This window comes from Colletotrichum lupini, chromosome 1 (assembly GCF_023278565.1).
Source record: "Colletotrichum lupini chromosome 1, complete sequence".
NCBI classification, from domain to species: Eukaryota; Fungi; Ascomycota; class Sordariomycetes; order Glomerellales; family Glomerellaceae; genus Colletotrichum; species Colletotrichum lupini.
In genome coordinates, this window is record NC_064672.1 from 2,444,929 (window position 1) to 2,463,223 (window position 18,295).

An 18,295-nucleotide genomic window follows, 5' to 3' on the forward strand; every position below is an offset into this window, starting at 1 on the left:
CACCACAAGAGAATATCTGCGGTTTCGCCCCAGCAGATATCCGTACGGGGGAGCTATTCGTAAGGTAACCTTTAGGTGAAGTGAGGTAAGGGAAAACAGGACCTCACTCACAACAACGGTGCAAGGAAGGTGAGGTATGGTCCAGGTTCAAGTCTGGCAAGGTACCTTTTCACGCTTGGCGAGGTCGCGGAGAAAGCAACAATAGCTGGAGAAGCTACCAGCATCGGGATCCATTGATCGGTCCATGGTACCTTGCGGCCCCAGTACTCTCCCATATTCGTGACTGCCCCCCCAGCACTGAGCAGCAAGCGGCAACAGCAACAACAACAGAGAAACAAGAACAACAGTAAGGTACCGGGTTCGTGAGAGGAAAGGCACTCCAGTCAACCTTACAATTACATGGGCCGCCCCTACGGATACAACACGGTAAGAACGAGGATATGCGCTGGAGTGGACAGGGCCAGAACCGGACGATGTCAGGATCCATTATTCAACCTGGCCCGAGAGGAGGACCCATTGAAAAATAATCCATCCTTACCCCGTATGGACGATGGGCGATACTTTGCGCTGGAGCTATCAGAATAAAGTATTGGAGTACATTGGGCTGGGGGGGCAAGATACAAGGAATGCCCACAGTACGAATTGAGTTTGACCTCGACGGTATCCGTACGATTGGAGAAAATGTGCACAGCATATTTGGGATACGGCGGCAATTGGGGCGAGCAATGGGGGAAAATGGCCGCAAGCAGACGAGAGAATTTCCCATGTGTTACGCGCAGGGCGATTGATGAGTGAGATTTATGAGCGCAAGAAAAAAAAGCAAGTTTGGCACCAACACGGACCATTAGCCAAGCCAGCGTAATCTTGTGCAACACCACTTATTACGGAGTACCTCACGCCAATCGACTTTGTCGAAGGCCTGAGCCTAAGCCTGAAGACTTCTCAGTTGAACGACATTGAACTTTGCTTCCTTTGCGCGTCGCACTGCACCGCAGTCTCTTCCCAATCTGCTGAGCCATTGAGGTGCGGTGCGGTTACGCGGATGGGATGGCACATGTGCAAAGCTCTCAAGAGACAGAAGCTGGGACGTGCAAACACACCACAGACAGTACTGGGATCCCTGCGTAGACACTCGCATCCTCCTTTGGATGAGCTCAGTGTTGTTGCTCTCCCACACACACACAAGCCAGTACAGATAACAGTGCGAAAACAAGATGCACAATGTAATCTCGCAAGTAAACAAAGTACACTGCCCCACATGGACTCGCCGGGCTACGGTTCCCAGGACCAGGTATCGTGCAGGTTTCCCAAGTGCAGACATGGGGGGGAAGGCAGGTACCTGGGTAGAAGAAGTGGGCTGCAGGTGCAGCGTGTGGCCCAGATGTGGGAGCGAAGTGGAGACCTCTCAAAGTGGGAAGGTGGCCCAATTTTCGTTTTTTTTTCCCCTCTTCCTTCCTCTGCGTTGACTAAGGCGCACTGGGCGAATTGGCTTCCTGCACTACCACTTTTTTTTTTCCGTCGTTCCATCTCACTCATTGATCTGGCTCTTCCACGCCCCCCGCCAATCCGAGCTTCGTCACTGGCTCGCTGACCATCGGTGATACCTCGCTCATCAACCGTGGATAGCAGAGCACCATACCTGCGTAGCAAGCAGAAAAGGTGTGCATGCCTTACGTAGTAGAAGTTTAGCACCACCTTTCCGCGGGCTTGTGGGGTCGCCGACATGTCGGGCAGGGTCAGAACCGCACATCCACACATCAGGCCAGGACGTCAGGTACGTACAACCTTACACATCGCTACCTTGTCCATGTGGTACCTTGTTCTGGGCTGACTATCAAGATGCCGCGAAACCTAAGCGCATTTGTAGGTAATCCTCAGGTAAGTTCGTCTTCGTCGCCCCGTACCCGTTGACATCTGCTCATCCGTACCATTGCCTGCTTGCTGCTTCACTATTGGATTGCCCGATTGCTGAGTGCTTTTTTTTCTTTCCTTCCAAAGGGTGCTTCCGCTTCGTTTCCTTTCTGGGGTCTCCGAAGCCGCCCAGACATTGGCCATTTAGGAACAGAGGCTTGCGCGATTTTTCGAGCCGTTCCATGGCATCAAATGACGACACTGCTTTCCAGGGCCCAAACACGACAACGACAGGCGAGCCGCGACAGACAGACAGGCCGGGCATGGACCGTGGACATCCATGGATTAGAGTATGGCAGTCGTCGTCTTCGTCGTCGTCGTCGTCGGCTCTTGGTCTGTCTCGGGTTCGCCTGATGGAGCGTGCACCGCGCTCCCCCTACCCTTTTCCACTCTTCATTGCCGCTGTACGACTTGCGTGAACCGCATGAGCTTGGACGCTGCCGTCGAATCTTCCTGATGGATGGGTGGATGAAAGTACGATAACGCTGGCGGTCAGCACATACGAGTACACTACAACAACAAGTCCGGATACAACCGGTGCATGTCTCTTTCTTTTTTCAACGGCCATTAAGTGCCTCACCCGGGTTGAATGGAACAAGACGACGCCAATTGGCGCAATGGACTGCTTCCAAGTCCCACGAGAATGGTTACGCCCGGCGGTCGCAGATTGAAGTTTTTTTCTCCGTGTAATTGCAGTGGCACTCTCACCACGCGCATCAGTCATCAAGCCACGGCGGATAACATGCCGCACTTCCAACGCGGCCTGCTAGCACTGATCAGTGAAGTGAAGGAGTGGACGAGTACGTACAAATTGTGCAAGATCAAACAATTAGAGTACGTATCTTCTCTGACTAGGTACCTATTATCGACATGGGATATTGCACACCCCCACACAGTTCCCAACGCTCAGCAACAGCACGGCCCTTTTTCTCTATCGTCCAGCACTCCAAGGCAAGTGGATCACAACAAGCTTTTGGCCCTCCAAATTTCGCTGCCAGTCATGAGCTTCGACGTTGGGGGACCTACCCTGCTGTTCGCGATTGAGCTTTGACGGGCTTTCTGCTCTGGGGAGGGGGCTGGGGACAACCGTCACCAACCCTGCGAGGTTGTTGCCAATCGACCAATCAAATTGCTATCAGGAAACGGCCCTTTCAAACTTTTCCCCCCCATGCTCGGCGTTGCCAGTTTCTCGTAAGCACCGTATGTGCACTGTCTCGGCGTCATACCTACTCTTTTCTTTCATCGTTCTTCTTCCAAATGGCAGTTGCGACTGAGCCGGACTGGATTGGCAAGTGGTGACTGCCTCGTTCTTTCCAAGACAGGGCCATGGAGTCAGGGACGGTGATGCGAGGCAAGTACCTACCTTACTAAGGTGAGGGTATGTAAAAGTATGGTAAGGCAGGCGTGGCAGGCACGGGTAAGGCGGCTTCCCAGGGCAGGTTGCTTGTACCGCCGGATGCGATACGTACCGGTCGAACCTCACCCATCTCAATCTGTCATCGTTTTGATTTTCCTTTTCTCGCCCGATGGAATGCATCAATCATCAGGCATCTTGTTCTGCAACGAGACGAAAGCGCGTACCTGTGCAAGCAGCAGCACTCAGCGGCACTCGCATTCCTCGCCATCCAACCAGAGAGGTTGCCTCTTCTGAATTCGGCACTTCGGCCAATGCCCTTGAACGCTAGATGTGACGGGCATCCCGTCCCTTCTCGGGACATTTTCAGTGCCAGCAGCACCATGAGAGACACCAGAGCAGTCCAGGTCTCGAAGATACAGACGCTGTTCGAGGCTCTCTAGTCCCCGGCATCCGGACATGCGTGCAGACAACTCACGCACTTGGAACTTGACGGATACCTTTTCCACCTCGCAAATTTACCAGACATGCAGCTTTTGCAAGCTACCCGCCGCTATCATCCCGCCCTACTGCAACACTCTTGTAATTTGCATTAGGCTTCTGGAGCGGCTAATCCGCAACGACTTGGTCTTGTCTACATCCGTGCTAGGGCAATCGTCGGCAGCACCACTCGTCCCGCTACCATCTCCCGCCCTTCACACAGGTCAATCCGTCAAATCGGGTCCTCCTCATTAACACGTCCACTCTTGAGCCTGAATCACTCTTTTGCCGTTGATACTGGGCGACACAGACGTAGTATTCCACGAAAAATACGCGTGTCAGTGCCCGGAGGCTGTCGAAGGCTGTTTGACGGATACGAAAGCATCGAACTGCGACTTACATATCGCTCAGCCAGGCCCTGTCGCATTTCCCCAAAGTTCCAATAGAAATACCTGACGGACACCTTGGTGATCCAGTATGGGGAAGCTAGCTACGGGTGCGGTGTGGTGCGTATCCGTACAGTGCCCCCCATCGAGCCGCCTACCTTACCGTCTCTCACACTCTCTCTCTCTCCCCACACAACAAGTACCTACCGTGGCTCCATGGCAGCGCAACCCTGCTGTGATGCTGGGAGAAGAACATCAATGACCGCCTCCGTTCTCCAGTCTAAAGAGCTCGAGGGACCTCAAGGGCCTCCAGGGCCAGAGACTGCAACTCTGTCTGGCTGAATAGGTTCAGGCTCATGACGGAGACATACGGTATTTAGAAGCTCTGTACAATCTAGGTCCGGCAGCGAGACGGCAATATGTTTTACTGTGCGAAGTCAAGACACCAGAACAATTTGGTTCACGATCTTGTCACCTTCTACTCCGTAAGCCGGCGGAGAATAGTCTCAAAGAGCTAGTACGACTTATCCACGTTGTGTTCGCGACAGCCAGGTACACGCTCCGAGAGGGATATCCACTGTTCACCGCACGTCGCCTGCTTACAGGGACTCCGATGTTGGCGGCAGAATAAACCTTCGCTGAATGTTTCTTTGCAGCATGTTTGTCGGTCCTTAGGCACACGGACCCTACGGATACTCGACTGACAGAATTGCCCTGTGCTGAGCTGAAGCCTGAAGAATGGATCGCGAACCAGAAACGATACCGGTGGCCGGGTCGGGATTGCACTGATCTTACTGCTCCAACTCCTAATCCGAGGCTGACCGCCGGCGCGCTGGCGCACGACTGATCCATCACGAAGGGTTCGACGCCTCTACGTCATAGCGAATGGGGCGGCTCCCGTCAGATGGTCTTCTCTTACTCAGTGACCCTCGCCGTTCCGGCCGATCCGTTACCGCTCATCGCTTTCGCACCGACCTCCGATCGTGGCAGGTCGCAGAGTGGCTAATTGACGCCTCTTGCTCGACCTCGCCAGTGCTCGCCTTCGCCTCTCTCGCCATCGCGGGAATTGACGTGCTGACCTAAGCTTGCTGGGTGTTGCCCTCAAGCTGATCGACGCTACAAGGGTTTCTCCGTACGAGGCGCGCTCTCGCCAAAAACCAGTTCTCGTTGGCGTTGGAGCTTGGGATCGGAGCCGTGTCGGTCAGTGTTCGGTCTCGCCGTCGAAGAGGCCGGGGGATCCATAATGTACAAAGCGGTCGGTGGCCTTGGCCATTTTGCCTTCCAAACTCAAGACATCCCGAACCGCCTGGCCGTTTCCTCGCCCGGCTGCCAGCCACGGTGCCACGCAAAGGGTGGTGGCCCAGCTCCTAGAAAAGTTCGCCGATACTGTAATCTCTCACCGAGATTCAAGCACGGTCTGCCCGGCTTCTTCCACCATCCCAGCCTGCCAGGTCTTACCACGGGCGACGCCCGGGCCTACCTGAAGCCCGGGTGTTTGGTCCTGTCCTTGGGCCGGATGACAGAACCTGTCGGACAACCTGGACGGTTGGAGCCTGGAGAAAACTCGCGCTCGGCTGGCCAAAGCTCGCCATTCAATATTGTCCTCGTGAGCTCCCCGTGGAGACTGGAGACTCTCGGCGCTCACTCACCGTCTTTGTGTTCTTGGTCGTGACTCTTAGCAAAGAGGCATGCTGAGCCGCCCACGATGAGCCATTTCAAACCTTGCTATCGTATTGGACAGTTCGATACCTCGCCCATCGTTGATCTGGGCCATCTTGGGGCACGCCGCATCTCTGCACCACTACCCACCATTACAGTCCTCGGAAATGGCCCCGGTTACCCCCTCCCGTAATCGTCCATCGAATCGCCCGTACAGATACACCTGCACTGTGCCTCCACTCCCGCTTTCTGTCGAGTGCGGGGATTTGACGGCCCTGATTCTCCCGCGCTTGCTACCATCCTAACGTGCCTAAAGCCTCATTCTGCTGCCGTTTAAGTCTACATTCCCCCCCTTCCGAGTCCGTCGGTTCTGGCAAAGTTGGAGAAGGATGGGGGGTCCTGCAACGAATCGACGCCTCCAGTGTCTTGGCCGTCGATGACATGCGCCTTTTTTACCCCAATGTCGCCTCGTTTGGCAGCTCTAAGACAAGGCCATTTCCATGTATAGTTGATCCTTCTTGGCTCACGAGTACAGCCCGCAATCTTCCGCTGAGCTGTGTGAGGTCAAGACTCAAAAGATTGAGCGAGAAAAGGACCAACGGAATCGGAGTGTCCATGCTCACGGCATCGTCGCATCAATTCCATCTTGGAGGGGAAAGGTTGAACCCAAAGTCTTGGCCAGCGGCCTGGGACTTTGGCGGTTCTCTACCAACTAAACTCCAAAAAACAGTGCTAGTAATCATACGAGCCTCACATTTGGCAGCTCCCACTTGAGCTCTATCTCTTTTCTTCTTCGCAGTCCGGATAGACAGTCTACTAGTCACGCCAGCGTACGAACTATGATTTCACGAATTCGTTTGCACGTAAGAGGATGCAGGGATTGGCCACAACAAACGGTCGGTCGAGCTGGGGCACGAATCCCGACTCAACTGCCAAACTATCGGCTATGGGTACTCGCGACGCCGCCTCCCCCAGCGCTCGGCATACTGAAAGCCGCTCCACGTCGCGCATCCCCTAGGCTCTAGGAGTCTAGGGCCTCGACCAGAATTTCGTAGTGAGACTTCTGGACCCAGACTCGGCCGTGTAGCTTGCTGTTTGGGTGATGTGTTCCTATCGATCCATGGCCTGTGGGTGACAAGACCATCCATCCGTCTCCGGAGCCGATGGGCTTGTCAGCGGGGATTACTATGACAGACAATGGCGGAGTGGCCCCCGGATCGATAACGCACAATATTGGACGTGGATGGGATTCTCACTCGAGTCGCCGTGTTACAGCTTACCAGGCCTTTTCCGTCTCGTTGCGACATCACATACTGACTGCTAATGCCAACGAGTGACGAGAAAGGCAAGCACTGGACGCGAGAAAGGTCTAATTGATGGCGCGTAGAACCCTGTCAGAATAGGGCACGGTTGGCATGCTCACTCATTTGCATCATGGCACCGTCTCCGTCGATAAACCCTGGTATTTTCGGACATTAAGCTGTGGGTGAGATGGGTACCCATCACGTTTGTTTACATCTCCATCACCACAGGGGCCAGCACAGGCCAGATAGGGTTTGGTCTGGAGCTCATGTCAAATTTCGATTTGCCTTAATGAGCTGAAGTAGATCATGAGTCTGCCGATTTCCCGCATCATTTCATCCGATTGAAATTGCTCAATGCGTTCTGCCTCCACGACAGACGTCATCCCAACTCACAGGGCTGTTCCAACTTGCAACGGGACGAATGTGGATTTGAAGCAAATTTCGAGATATGGAGAATTGCGACATGTACAACATAGCGAATAGCTGCATTTCGCCAAAGTTCGTACCTGAGGGATCCGTCTAGCTGCAGCTGCGGCCAAGACGCTTCGAAAAGTTCCGGAAGCATTAGGTCAACGATGGAATGCTGTCAGACCTAAGACCGTCAACCAGCGCAGATATGCGGCCAGTGTCTGCGGCCAGCGTTGATCCGACCACCGTCTAAAGTCGGCACGACGTGCTTGACTCGACCCGACTCGCTACGGCGCTGCGGCGCGACATCGCCAGCCATCTCATTTTCTTTCCCTTGTCGGCAATGGAACGTCAAGGATAGCCTACAGCATCGCATCCAGGCGGCTGATTGCTGTCTACGAGGTCGCATGCGTACGACATGGCAGAGGTCGAGACGACATCTTGGGGTAGCAGCTGGGCGAGAGCCTGAAACAGGCCAATGAAGGTGAAACCTGAACCAAGGAGAAGAAGAAAAGCCTGCAACTGGACAGCGTAATTCTTTGTCGTTGACAATCTGAATCTGCTCTCGGTTCGCAGTTCGCCAGCCAGTCAGAGATGGACGTACAACGTCGAATCTCGAAAAACTAGATAACCTTGAGAGCATACAGGACAGGCCAACCTGGGCGGCTGGCTGGGTCTCTGGGATATTACGAGAGACCAAAGCACCGGGAAACATCTGGTGACATTCCACACGGCACTTCGTCATCAAGCGGTGAGGGTTCATTAATGATTGTGGCCCTGGCTCCCTGTGACGGCGCTGCGTGGAGTTGCCGTTGGCTAACGATTACGGGCCGTTTCTTGCTTCGGTCCATTACCATGGGCTATGGGCCTTGCCTCTATACTCGATAGGATCAAGGGATGCCGGCGACCGCCCCCGTTACTATGAGTAACTAAGAAGAAACGGCAAAGGAGACGAGTCAGTGGCTGACTGGCTCCTCTGATTATGGTCTTATGGCCCAGAGTTCCCGCTTCAGCTCCTGCCCGGGAACAAGACCCGGTTTCTTTCGCGGTGTGTGCCGCGGTTTCCCAGGCCTTGCTCTTAAGGCGTCCCGTGTTAAGGAGCCCCATCGTGAAGCGTTAGACCGGGCAGTCTCCGTCTATCAGTCGGAAGGGTTCAGTTGGGTTCTATGGGCTCATGGGGGAGAACCGGCGATTGGCACGCCAATCCACTCCCGGAACTGACCATGCATTCTAGGGCAATACGGAGCCGAACCCTCTTTACGCGCTGCTTGGCTGGATGGATCTTGCGGTTTGATTGGGGTCTCCATCTTTTCGACTTTGAGCCGCGGCAATCCTGCAGATGCTCCAGTGTCCTGCAGAGATATCCGGTACAGGAACAGGACACTAACGGAGCTTCGCTCGACCAAACCGCAACCACTCACGATGTTTGTCCCCACATGCCGCCAGCGATGCAGCGATGCAGCCAGCACGCCAACGGCCAACAAGCAGCAGAGAGAGAGGGTTGCGGGAGGAAGAGAATTGGAGCATGCTAGCACCAGCAGCATCAGCAGAACCCGCCCGTCCGCCCGCTCTCCGTTGGTGCGTGTCCGCTTTCCGCCCTTCTAGAAGCAATGTTGAAAGCGGGTTGCAGCGGCATGGTGTGGGATGATGAGGGATGGCCGCTGCGGCCACCAATTGCGATCACCTAACTGTGTGCCAACTCACTTACCGCCTTGCCCATCTCGACAACCCACAACACCACAGGTAGTTGTCTTTAGGGGAAGGGTTCTGCTCGCAACCGGGCGGGCCACCGTAGCCTTGCAAGTTGGACCGGCGGCGGGCTGTGGGGACCGGGTACCTTGGGTATGATTTACTGATTATTAGGTGTCATGCAAGTGACCAACCGCTAGAGATCGTGTCGATTCTCAGACGGAACGCTGTGAAACCGCCATGGCTTTTGCCTTTTCCCGGGGGGGTGCACAACCTAGTGTTATTGTCTTGTTGTTTGTTTGTCGTGGATTTGGGGGACACACTATTGACTGTTTTCTTGGCTCTCCATGGCAACAGGGGGAAACGACCAACCTCTTCAGGAAAGCCGCCGAAGGCACTCTATCCTGCGCTTGCCTGGGCCCTAGCGGCAGACACCGGGTCGGTTGTGGCTTCTTTTGAGGCGTTGGGGGGGGGGGGGGGGGGGGTCATTTTGCGACGACACTCGATCGTTTTTCGTCCTTGCAACAACTCTCTGTCCCTTCTCCCTTGGAGTGACGATTGTATTGGTATACGAGGGACAGTCTGGACAACTGCGTACAGTGCGATTGATGAACTTGCGAATTGCTGGCTGGCTGGGGCCGATCTGCCCTCTTTTTGCGTGCTCGGGGTCATGAAATAGTCATGTAATACGGGGAAGGCCAAGCCCGCCGGTCGCAGATTGGCAACCATTGGCGACCATTAGCAACCGCTGATCCAAAGTTGCGATATGACTGGGAAAGTAATAAGACAGATAAGCTTTTGCGCAAGCAGAAAAAAATCTCTTCAAACTCTCCCACGCTAAGAAAGTAGAATGGGATTGGTTCTCTTTTCTCTCTGCGAGTGACGGAGAGCTGCTGTTATAGCAGTAGCAATGCGATTCATCTTGCAACTATTGTCTACTTACCTTGGTTGCGTCCAATTGCCGGACGAAACATCAAGCAAAGCACAGCCGACCTGTTCATCCGGTCTTTTGTTTCCTTCTCTTCCTGTCGTGAATCGTTTCCTCTTTTTCCCCTCGTGGCATCCCTATTCTAGAGCGTTTCCATTTTATGCGTTTCGTTTTGTTTCCTTCATGCCCGACGCGTTTCGAGTTTCATTGATATTGCGGGGTGGGTTGGGTTGTAGACGGGAGGGATGGCATGGCATGGCATGTCACAGAACCTGTTACTCCGTACTTCGTGCACAGTGCCTGCGGCATTGTCCTTCTCCGTCCAAGCTCCCATTGAAAGGTCAGACCAAAGATAAAGTAGGGATGAAAACTTTTTTTTGGACTTTGAGGCAGAAATGAAATGTCTGCGCTATGGTTTTCTATGAAATACCCGACGGGCAGGAAGATTGGGGAAGCTTTGATATGGGATTTGGAATATACTTCTCCTCCAATGGAACGTCCCATGTGGCATGTGTCAGTGGTTAAGAATCCGACTGGCCGGACTAGCAAAACTGTACAGGTTTATTCTTTACGGTGACGTTTATTCAGTCGGGTTGGTTCACACATGCGGCTGCGTACTTGAACTCTCGAGTTTGGTGGGTCATTGAAATGGCACGTGAGCGCATTGAATGGCAGCAGACTCCTACCGGTATTGCTGTTACTTTGCGATCAACCTTGTGCTTCTTCCCCGATGATGATTGTGCCTTGTAGGGAGAGTGGTGGTACTGAAGGTCTAAGTGAGGGAATCGTCAGATATCAGGGCGCTCCGAGCAGACGGGATCGCAGTCTTGAGCCGGGGATCCTGTCGTCCGATACTTGAGAGAGAATTTCGTCGTCGGTTGGGTCGTAGTTGTACCTCTGTCATCTCAGTCAGCCCGACAATGCAATGCATAATGAGGTTTGCTGGCTGACTAGCTCATGGAGATTCGGATGGTTGAGGCTGTGGTTGTAAGCCTTTATTAGGAGGAGCTATCAAGGCTCTCAGGTATCCCATACTTTCTTTCTCAGATTCGCGAATGCGAGAATCTCCGGGAGCGAAGCTACAAGGGGGTTTGGACTTTTGACTTTTGAGTTTTGACTTTGTGGCTCTGGCGAGGCCGAAGACTTTTGCGGCTGTGCTTGTGTGCGTGTAAGTCAGTTCTTGGGCTGTCAGGCAAGGTATCAAGTGAGATGAGCCAGCATCACGTTCAAAACTGATAACTGTTGGAGCATTGGAAAGGGGTGGTTTGTCGTGTTGACGAACTGGAGAGGATGGAAATGCCATCTTGCTCTCGTCTTGCCGGGCATGTCAGAGAGGGCGGGGTCTATGGTCATTGGCTTGTAATCGTACCTACTCGGCTATTTAGCTCCCTTCTCTTCAAATACGATTGAATGTTGTGAGGACAAGTCTGAGTCTTTGACTTTTTTCGGCGAGGGTTCGCCTTTCGATACGAGATGGGCTTTGCCTATGATTGTTCTGGTCGAGAGTGTGAAACCCGGATTGGCATACATGAACTGGACTTCAGCGCTCCGTATTGCTGGAGATGTGTTGATCTAATCATTCCCCCATCCTCTACGACTGCCTTCTCTGACACTCTGTGACCTTGGCAATATTCACAGGCTCCATGTTCGAATCGGCGTTGATAGGGGCTTCTTTATTTGGAAACCGCAACAACAAGATTTAGAACCCGGCATCGATAACCGCCTTGTTTTGCGTAAATACTGAAGACCAGGCTATGGAGAGCGCCGCAAGAGGACTATACCATACGAAACCTTTTATGCGTCAATGGTGATGGGGTCTAACTGGTCATAGGCAATGGAAGAAAGATGCTCTTGAGGAGACTCGCTTGATCTTTCGGGTCGACGTTAAAAGGAGGCATATTGTTGGTCTGCCTACCCTCAAGATAAGCTGTGTATCGTACTCGTTCACGAAAGCTGTGAGAGACCTACAAGCTTCCTCTAGGAAGCAGATTTTTTTGAGATCATCATATCTTTGATTCTCCGCGAGGCTCATTGGTATGGCTTCAAACGAGCCACGGATGTCAATACCTCTGACTCATCGGCCCCCGCCTTTCTGACCTACTGAAATCATCACTGCCATCGACAGTAAACACTGACAATGAGAAGACGCTCGCCACAGATGATTCATCTCATGCCTCCTTTCCATTTGAGAGTGACGACTATTAGCTTGAGTTCTAGTATCCTGAGGAGGGGCTAGATGGGAGGTTGCACAGGATAATCAATAACACGGAAAGATATGACGAGGCTCTCTTGATGAGAAACCTCATCAAGTAGCCCGCTACAAGTAGGAAAACACAAGTCGAAGAGAAGCCACGAAGAGAGCAGTCCACAAACCCGCTCAGGGAATTCCAACATCAACCTCCCATCCCCAATTGCCGTAATATCTGACTGATAGCGTCACCACCTCCTCCCCAAGTTATCTCATCGTACAGCGTAAGCCTTTCCAAATTCTTGTCTCCAAGCACAACCCTCAAGCCGTCCCAGTCGCAGCCGGACGCTGCTTCTTATAAGGAAACGGCAACTCAGGCAGGTCGTCGTACATGTACAGGCCCTCGTTGCAGTTCGACTTGCCCCAGATGTTCCCCGTGCTCTCGTACCACGCCGAGTCGACCGCGAGGGCCGGGCAGGTCGCGAAGACGTCGAAGCTCCAGTAGAGCCTCTTCTCCTGGATCGACTTGTCGCCGCGGTCCTCGCAGACGGGCTTGCTGGGCAGCGCGCACGCGAGGTCGGTGCGCTTGAGGTTGTGCCAGAGGCGGTGGCAGACGGCGCCGACGTCCTCGTCGACGAGGGCCGTCAGCTTGAAGGGGGTGACAAAGGTGTTGCCGTGGCCGCGCTTGCAGGCGACCTGCTGCCACATGTGTTGTCTCTCGCGCGGCATGTTCATGGGGCCCTTGCCGCCTGGTTTGATGGCCGAGACGAGGGTTGCTGTCGTGGCGAGGAAGAGGAGGAGGAGGGTGATTGGGGACTTCATGGTTCTTGGAGAAGGGTTTGGACGAAGTCAAGGTTGAGTTGATGAGATTTGTACCCGTTTGATTATTGGGAGAGAGAGAGAGAAGGATGTGAATGATGTCCGTCTAAGATTGTAAAGATGGAACGAGTGGGCGCGTTATTTGCTGAAAAAGGGGAGTCTCTGTGCCCTTCAGCTCTGATGTAAGTGCCGGAAAAACGTTGAAAACGTCGAGGAGGGCTAGGCGGCTGAACTTGGTGTTGCTTTTCGTTAGACGACCAAGAACGAGAAAAGGTTTTCAGTTAGCTAGCCAGTTGCCTGACTGATATATAATAAGCCGCCTTTACAGAAGGCGAGAGAGGCTCAGGGAGAACTGTGGAATGGGTCCGGAGAAAGCTCATGCTTCTCTAGAGACATCTACCTTGGTGATTTCATGCACGAGACAAGCCTGGGACATACTATTGAACAATAGAATATAGTATGTATCTGTGAATGCCGACGCCTCCCTGACGGGGACTATTTTATGCAATGACCAAACTTTTCAAAAATTACACGCCAAATTCTTGCCCATGATGGCTTCGAACCCCCCAAATACCAACAGGGTGGTCTGCGTTCCAATATTCACTATCTAGAATGAAATAGACTTCGTAGGAGGAGAAGAAATAAGATATCGAGGACCCTGAGTGATTAACGCGAAAAGGGCCCAATTAACATTGAGCGGCTGTCAATATATCAAATGATTTTCCGCAACCGCGGCCCAGCCATACATAGCCTCCATCCGCCGATGACGCCTCCTTTGAAACTCAGTGCTGCAATATTTTGGGGCACCGTTGTACTGGCTTATTGTTCAATTATCCTGCCATTCACTATCCCATTCCGCTCCCGTACAAGTAGCATGCTCCTTCTCAGCTCATCTAACAACAAACGATTAACGTTGGGTTATCTGTCCAGGAGAGTCAAGGGGAGTATTTAGATCTTCTGTCTAGCTTCTAAACCGTAGATGTTTAATTTGAATGTTTGCCTTCACACGTACATGCCGCCGTATGAATGTCCCGTAGACAGACGGTATCCTCGTCCATCAGGGTCTACTGCCTTCCCCGACGTTCGGAACTTTACGCGGTTCAAAATCTGGACTTACATGTCCCTCATTCCGTTGCTTAGCTATAATCGCTCATCCATGTTCCTTCTTCGCGCGCATACTTCAGCCCGAAGAGCTTCGTACATCTGCGGCCATAGAATACTTCGTACCCCATCCTCCCGAGGCTGCAGAAGGCCTCCACTGGCCGGCTCCCCTTTCCAAATCTATGCTCCGCCCTGGTACATGAGACCAGAAAAGCTTATTACCCGCTCGACAGGAACCTGACACTCTAGACTACGCATATATCATGCATGGTCCCACCTTTCCAGACAACCTCATTCAGATGTCGATGGTAGATGGCCGGCATGGAGGGCTGAAGGCAAACCATAAAACACCCCTCCCGTAGTCGACCTCCATCCGCAGTTCAACGTACGATGTCGGGCTTCGTGCAAGCCGACAGGCTTGTCACCCCACTGGCACATGGTGTATACACCAACACGAAGAGAAACCCAACGGAAAGTACGAATGGTACACCGTTAACGAATTCCCGTAATCTAGATCACACAGCGAAGTCGAATGATTACACCGTTGATCATTTCATAAGGTAAGTAAGGCAAGAAAGAGGTCAAACATAGGAAACCCACAAAAAGATCCATCTGTGAGAGAAAGCTAGACAAACCCTCCTTCCCAGTAAGCTAAAGCAACTCGATCAATAGAAAGTGAGCGTGATATGAGAAAGACCTGTATAAGCATATCCCGTCACAACCAGCTGTCACCCATCTTCGCTCTCCCTAGAAGCAGCTCCCTGAAGGCTCTCCCACCTCCCCAGACACCCGCTTACCGTGGTAGGTCCATTGATAGAACGATATGTTGTCAATGCAACGAAAGGAGCGGGGAGAATACGTTCCACAAATACCACACAGCCGCCGCCAGAACCCCAGCGAGAGAGAGGGAACCACACCACCGGCGCCGACGATGCGTTTCAGCGGATGTGGACTCCGTCAAAGTCGCAGCCCGCGCGGGTAAACAAGCTTCCCCCCGGACCCGCATCCGAACTCCTTGCGCTCGGCCGGTCCGGGAGCCAGGCAACCTCATTCCCGGGCCTCGAGCGGACTTTGTTCCGTACTGTAAGTGTGGTGATGTACCTGTCTTCACTCCCAATCCACTTGTAACAAACTATCACGAACAGCAGAGACAACAAAGTCTACGAATCTTTCATATATGGTTCTGAGGGCGCAAAATGCAGCCCATAACGAGTAGTCTCTAAGATAAGCATAAAGCCAGATGAAGAACAGATACAGACGCTGAGCCCCGGGGATGTTACTCGCACGGGGCCACGGCGGGATTCATCCGTGCTACTGGTAAGGTAAGCTACAACAGCTCCCCCACACGGAGTCCGCCTTTGACCAGGTCAGCTAGCCAGCCCCATCCTCAGTCCAACGACCATTCCAGGTATTGGTCTATATTCCCCCATGTAACGCCATCTTAATGCTTAGCCGTGACCTTGTCGCCGGTGACCTTCTCGACGTAAGTCTTGGCCCTGTAGTTCCCAATGATTAGTTCTGTCCGTGTTATGTGACGAAAGGGGTGGGGGCAACTCACATATCACCCAAAGCAACCATGCAAATCGTCTGCCAAACGCCGAGACCAATACGAGGAGCAACACCACGGTAGAGACCGGAGATACCGTTGGTGGAGTAAATGTAACGGAAAGTGTTTCCGACCGTCATCTTCTTGGGTCGGTTGGGGTCCTCCTTCTTGCTCTGCATCTCGACACGGATGACCTCAATAGGCTGGTTCCAGGCGGACAGACCACCACCGAGACCGGAAGCAAGAATCTTCTCCCAGGCGGCGAGCTTCTCACCGTCCTTCTTGCCTCTTACGTCGCGGATGCCCTGCTCGGCCAGACGAGAGAGACCGAAACGGGAACCCCAGTTGGTCATCTGACGGATAGCGACGGCGTTGACACCCTTGTTGATGCCCCTGATACCCTCCTTGCGGTAGATACCCATGAAGGTCTGGAAGGTGCTGGGAGGCGGGACGCCAGTGGAGGCAACCTTGTGCTTGGTGATCTCGACCGTCTTCATGCAAGTGCAGAAACCCATGGTGGCATAGGCCTGGGCAACACCACCGGTGATACCACCGATGATACCACCACCAAACTCGGAAGCACCAGCGTTGCGTGCGTAGTACTCGGCCTCGGAGGCGACGAAGAGAAGGACGGCGCCCTTGGTGGAGGCTTCAATCCAGGCCCAGGGGATGAGACCCTGGTAGACTGTGAGGGAGGAGAAATGTCAGTGATGCTTCTTGCTTGCGGAGTGATTTGTCTTCTGGAGAGCTTCGGCATCAAGCAATCAATCAACCGGGCCGCGATAAGCAGCTCGATTGACGGATTGATTCCCAGTCGTCATCTCGGAGAATCACGAGAATCACGAGAATCATCGGAATTGAGGATGGGGAGTTTACTCACAACCAAGGACACCACCACGACCCCAGATGCGGCCCAGGGCAGTGCCAAAGCCGTCGCCACGGTTGGCAGCCATGGTGGTCTTGACGACCTCGAGCGGCTGGCCAAGCGTGGTGACCTCGAACATGTTCAGACCGGCGCCCAACAGCAAGTTGGAGAACTTGACGGGCTTCTTCTCCAGCTTCTGGGGCTCCCCGATGGGGGCGGGCATAGTGGCGACGGCAACCATGGCTCTGCTACTTGTGATGACGGAAAGGGGCCCTGACCAAGGGAGGAGGGTGCTTCTTCGCGGGGGATGCGAGGTGCGGCGGGAGGTTTAATGGAAAGTACGGGGTAGATGCTTGGGAATGGAGCCAAGCGAGGAATGGGGGAAAATGCGGTAGGTTGCGGGATAAAAAAAAGGGCTGGGAATGACCTCGGATATTCGAGCTGTGTGTTGATAGGTGTATCTCGGAGGAAGGCCGAGGTCACAGGTGACTTTTGTGTATGAGGTGAGGAGAGATGTGTTCGTTTGAAAGTTAGGCGCCCGGGGGACTGGACTGGTTTTGGTTGCTAGTTCGGGGGTGGAAGCGTGCGTTCTCAGTGACAAGAAACCGAAGAAACAGAAGCAGGAGCTCTCCGTGACTGAGCGGACGTGGGAGCAGGCGCCTTTTGCACGTGGGAATTGGTGTGGATTTGGGAGGGAACAGTGAGCAAAGGCAAGGCAGGGGCAGGGGTGGGCTACCTGAATGCTGGAGCTCCTCAATTTTTTTGGTCCCAGCCCACACTCAATGCTCGCTCTCTCTCTCTCCAGTCTATCTTCCTAGGGCGGGCTTTGATGAGCTTGGAACCGGGTCAACTTTGGACTCCATTGGGCTTTTTAGCCTTGGACTTGGCCTTGATCGGAGGACCGATCTGACAGCCCTAGGTTAGGCTATTCACCCGAGTATCACCTCGGACAACCTAGTAGATGGTTGTTGGACGGGCTATGCGATACAGACGACCAGACAGAGTTAGATGTTTCCTCTCAGGTACTCAACCCTTGAAGCATAACGGGCGGCCGAGAGCCCCTTGTCTGAAGTCTCCCCCAATGGTTGTAGCAGCGTATGTAAGCTTGACTGGGCACCTCATGTCTCCCGCCGGTACTTTGCATCTTTGAGTACGAAGTAAGGTACTCCGTGTCCCTACTGGCAAGCAAAAGATACCTACAGTAGATCGGCTTCCTGGACAGCTCGGAGAGAGAGTGTGTGGCATGGAGATGGGAATGCGATAAAAGTGAGACGTGTGCGCCCATGACTTGAGACGATGCCGGCTGTCCAAGCATTGTCGTAAGACTCGACTCCCTCTCATCGTCCCTCTCTCCCTGTGCATTGTGCTGCTCATAGACCTCATTTAGAAGTGCGTATATCCGTAGTTGACTACCAAGTATATCTGGTTGTATTAGCAGCAGCTTTGGAAGCAGGTACGAGCTATTGGCATGTACACATCCACTACAAACAATCGTATCCCATGTCAGCTATCCTTCGGGTACTTTTACGAGGATGAACTGCAGCAAGCCAATATTCCCTCGGCGGCTTGCTTACCTCACCTCACCTCAGATAACAAGGCACACATCAGTGAGTCCCATTACAGCCACAGCTTGGAAAGGGAGTTGTGCCGCCTGCAA

The 18,295-nt window shown here is 53.3% G+C and overlaps 5 protein-coding genes across 5 annotated transcripts; 3 read left to right on the forward strand and 2 right to left on the reverse strand.

Annotated features, from left to right (window-relative positions):
• Positions 1 to 681: 681 nt before the first annotated feature.
• On the forward strand, positions 682 to 5,983 carry CLUP02_00679 (uncharacterized protein; the record flags this gene model as incomplete). Its single annotated transcript, XM_049279726.1, has 26 exons — positions 682 to 791; positions 849 to 858; positions 890 to 1,124; positions 1,191 to 1,418; positions 1,627 to 1,659; positions 1,762 to 1,867; positions 2,060 to 2,315; positions 2,387 to 2,448; positions 2,545 to 2,745; positions 2,808 to 2,943; positions 3,017 to 3,102; positions 3,230 to 3,252; positions 3,334 to 3,406; positions 3,459 to 3,634; positions 3,735 to 3,847; positions 3,915 to 4,003; positions 4,062 to 4,181; positions 4,222 to 4,251; positions 4,332 to 4,463; positions 4,530 to 4,616; positions 4,684 to 4,746; positions 4,807 to 4,896; positions 5,014 to 5,114; positions 5,165 to 5,202; positions 5,255 to 5,737; positions 5,816 to 5,983. The coding sequence occupies 26 exons, from the start codon at positions 682 to 684 to the stop codon at positions 5,981 to 5,983; spliced, it is 3,249 nt and encodes a 1,082-aa protein (XP_049135683.1).
• Positions 5,984 to 10,101: 4,118 nt separating this feature from the next.
• CLUP02_00680 (uncharacterized protein) lies at positions 10,102 to 10,518 on the forward strand (the record flags this gene model as incomplete). The annotated part of the gene is made up of 1 exon (XM_049279727.1): positions 10,102 to 10,518. One exon carries the CDS (start codon positions 10,102 to 10,104, stop codon positions 10,516 to 10,518), a length of 417 nt encoding a protein of 138 aa, XP_049135684.1.
• Positions 10,519 to 12,628: 2,110 nt separating this feature from the next.
• CLUP02_00681 (uncharacterized protein) lies at positions 12,629 to 13,129 on the reverse strand (the record flags this gene model as incomplete). The annotated part of the gene is made up of 1 exon (XM_049279728.1): positions 12,629 to 13,129. One exon carries the CDS (start codon positions 13,127 to 13,129, stop codon positions 12,629 to 12,631), a length of 501 nt encoding a protein of 166 aa, XP_049135685.1.
• A 548-nt stretch (positions 13,130 to 13,677) lies between these two features.
• Positions 13,678 to 15,414, forward strand: CLUP02_00682 (uncharacterized protein; the record flags this gene model as incomplete). Its single annotated transcript, XM_049279729.1, has 9 exons — positions 13,678 to 13,710; positions 13,806 to 14,050; positions 14,164 to 14,245; positions 14,311 to 14,422; positions 14,477 to 14,535; positions 14,590 to 14,711; positions 14,904 to 15,028; positions 15,072 to 15,310; positions 15,376 to 15,414. 9 exons carry the CDS (start codon positions 13,678 to 13,680, stop codon positions 15,412 to 15,414), a joined length of 1,056 nt encoding a protein of 351 aa, XP_049135686.1.
• A 254-nt stretch (positions 15,415 to 15,668) lies between these two features.
• CLUP02_00683 (mitochondrial DNA replication protein YHM2) lies at positions 15,669 to 17,760 on the reverse strand (the record flags this gene model as incomplete). Its single annotated transcript, XM_049279730.1, has 6 exons — positions 15,669 to 15,723; positions 15,786 to 16,458; positions 16,547 to 16,594; positions 16,654 to 16,911; positions 16,981 to 17,298; positions 17,670 to 17,760. The coding sequence occupies 6 exons, from the start codon at positions 17,758 to 17,760 to the stop codon at positions 15,669 to 15,671; spliced, it is 1,443 nt and encodes a 480-aa protein (XP_049135687.1).
• Between the last annotated feature and the right edge of the window lie 535 nt (positions 17,761 to 18,295).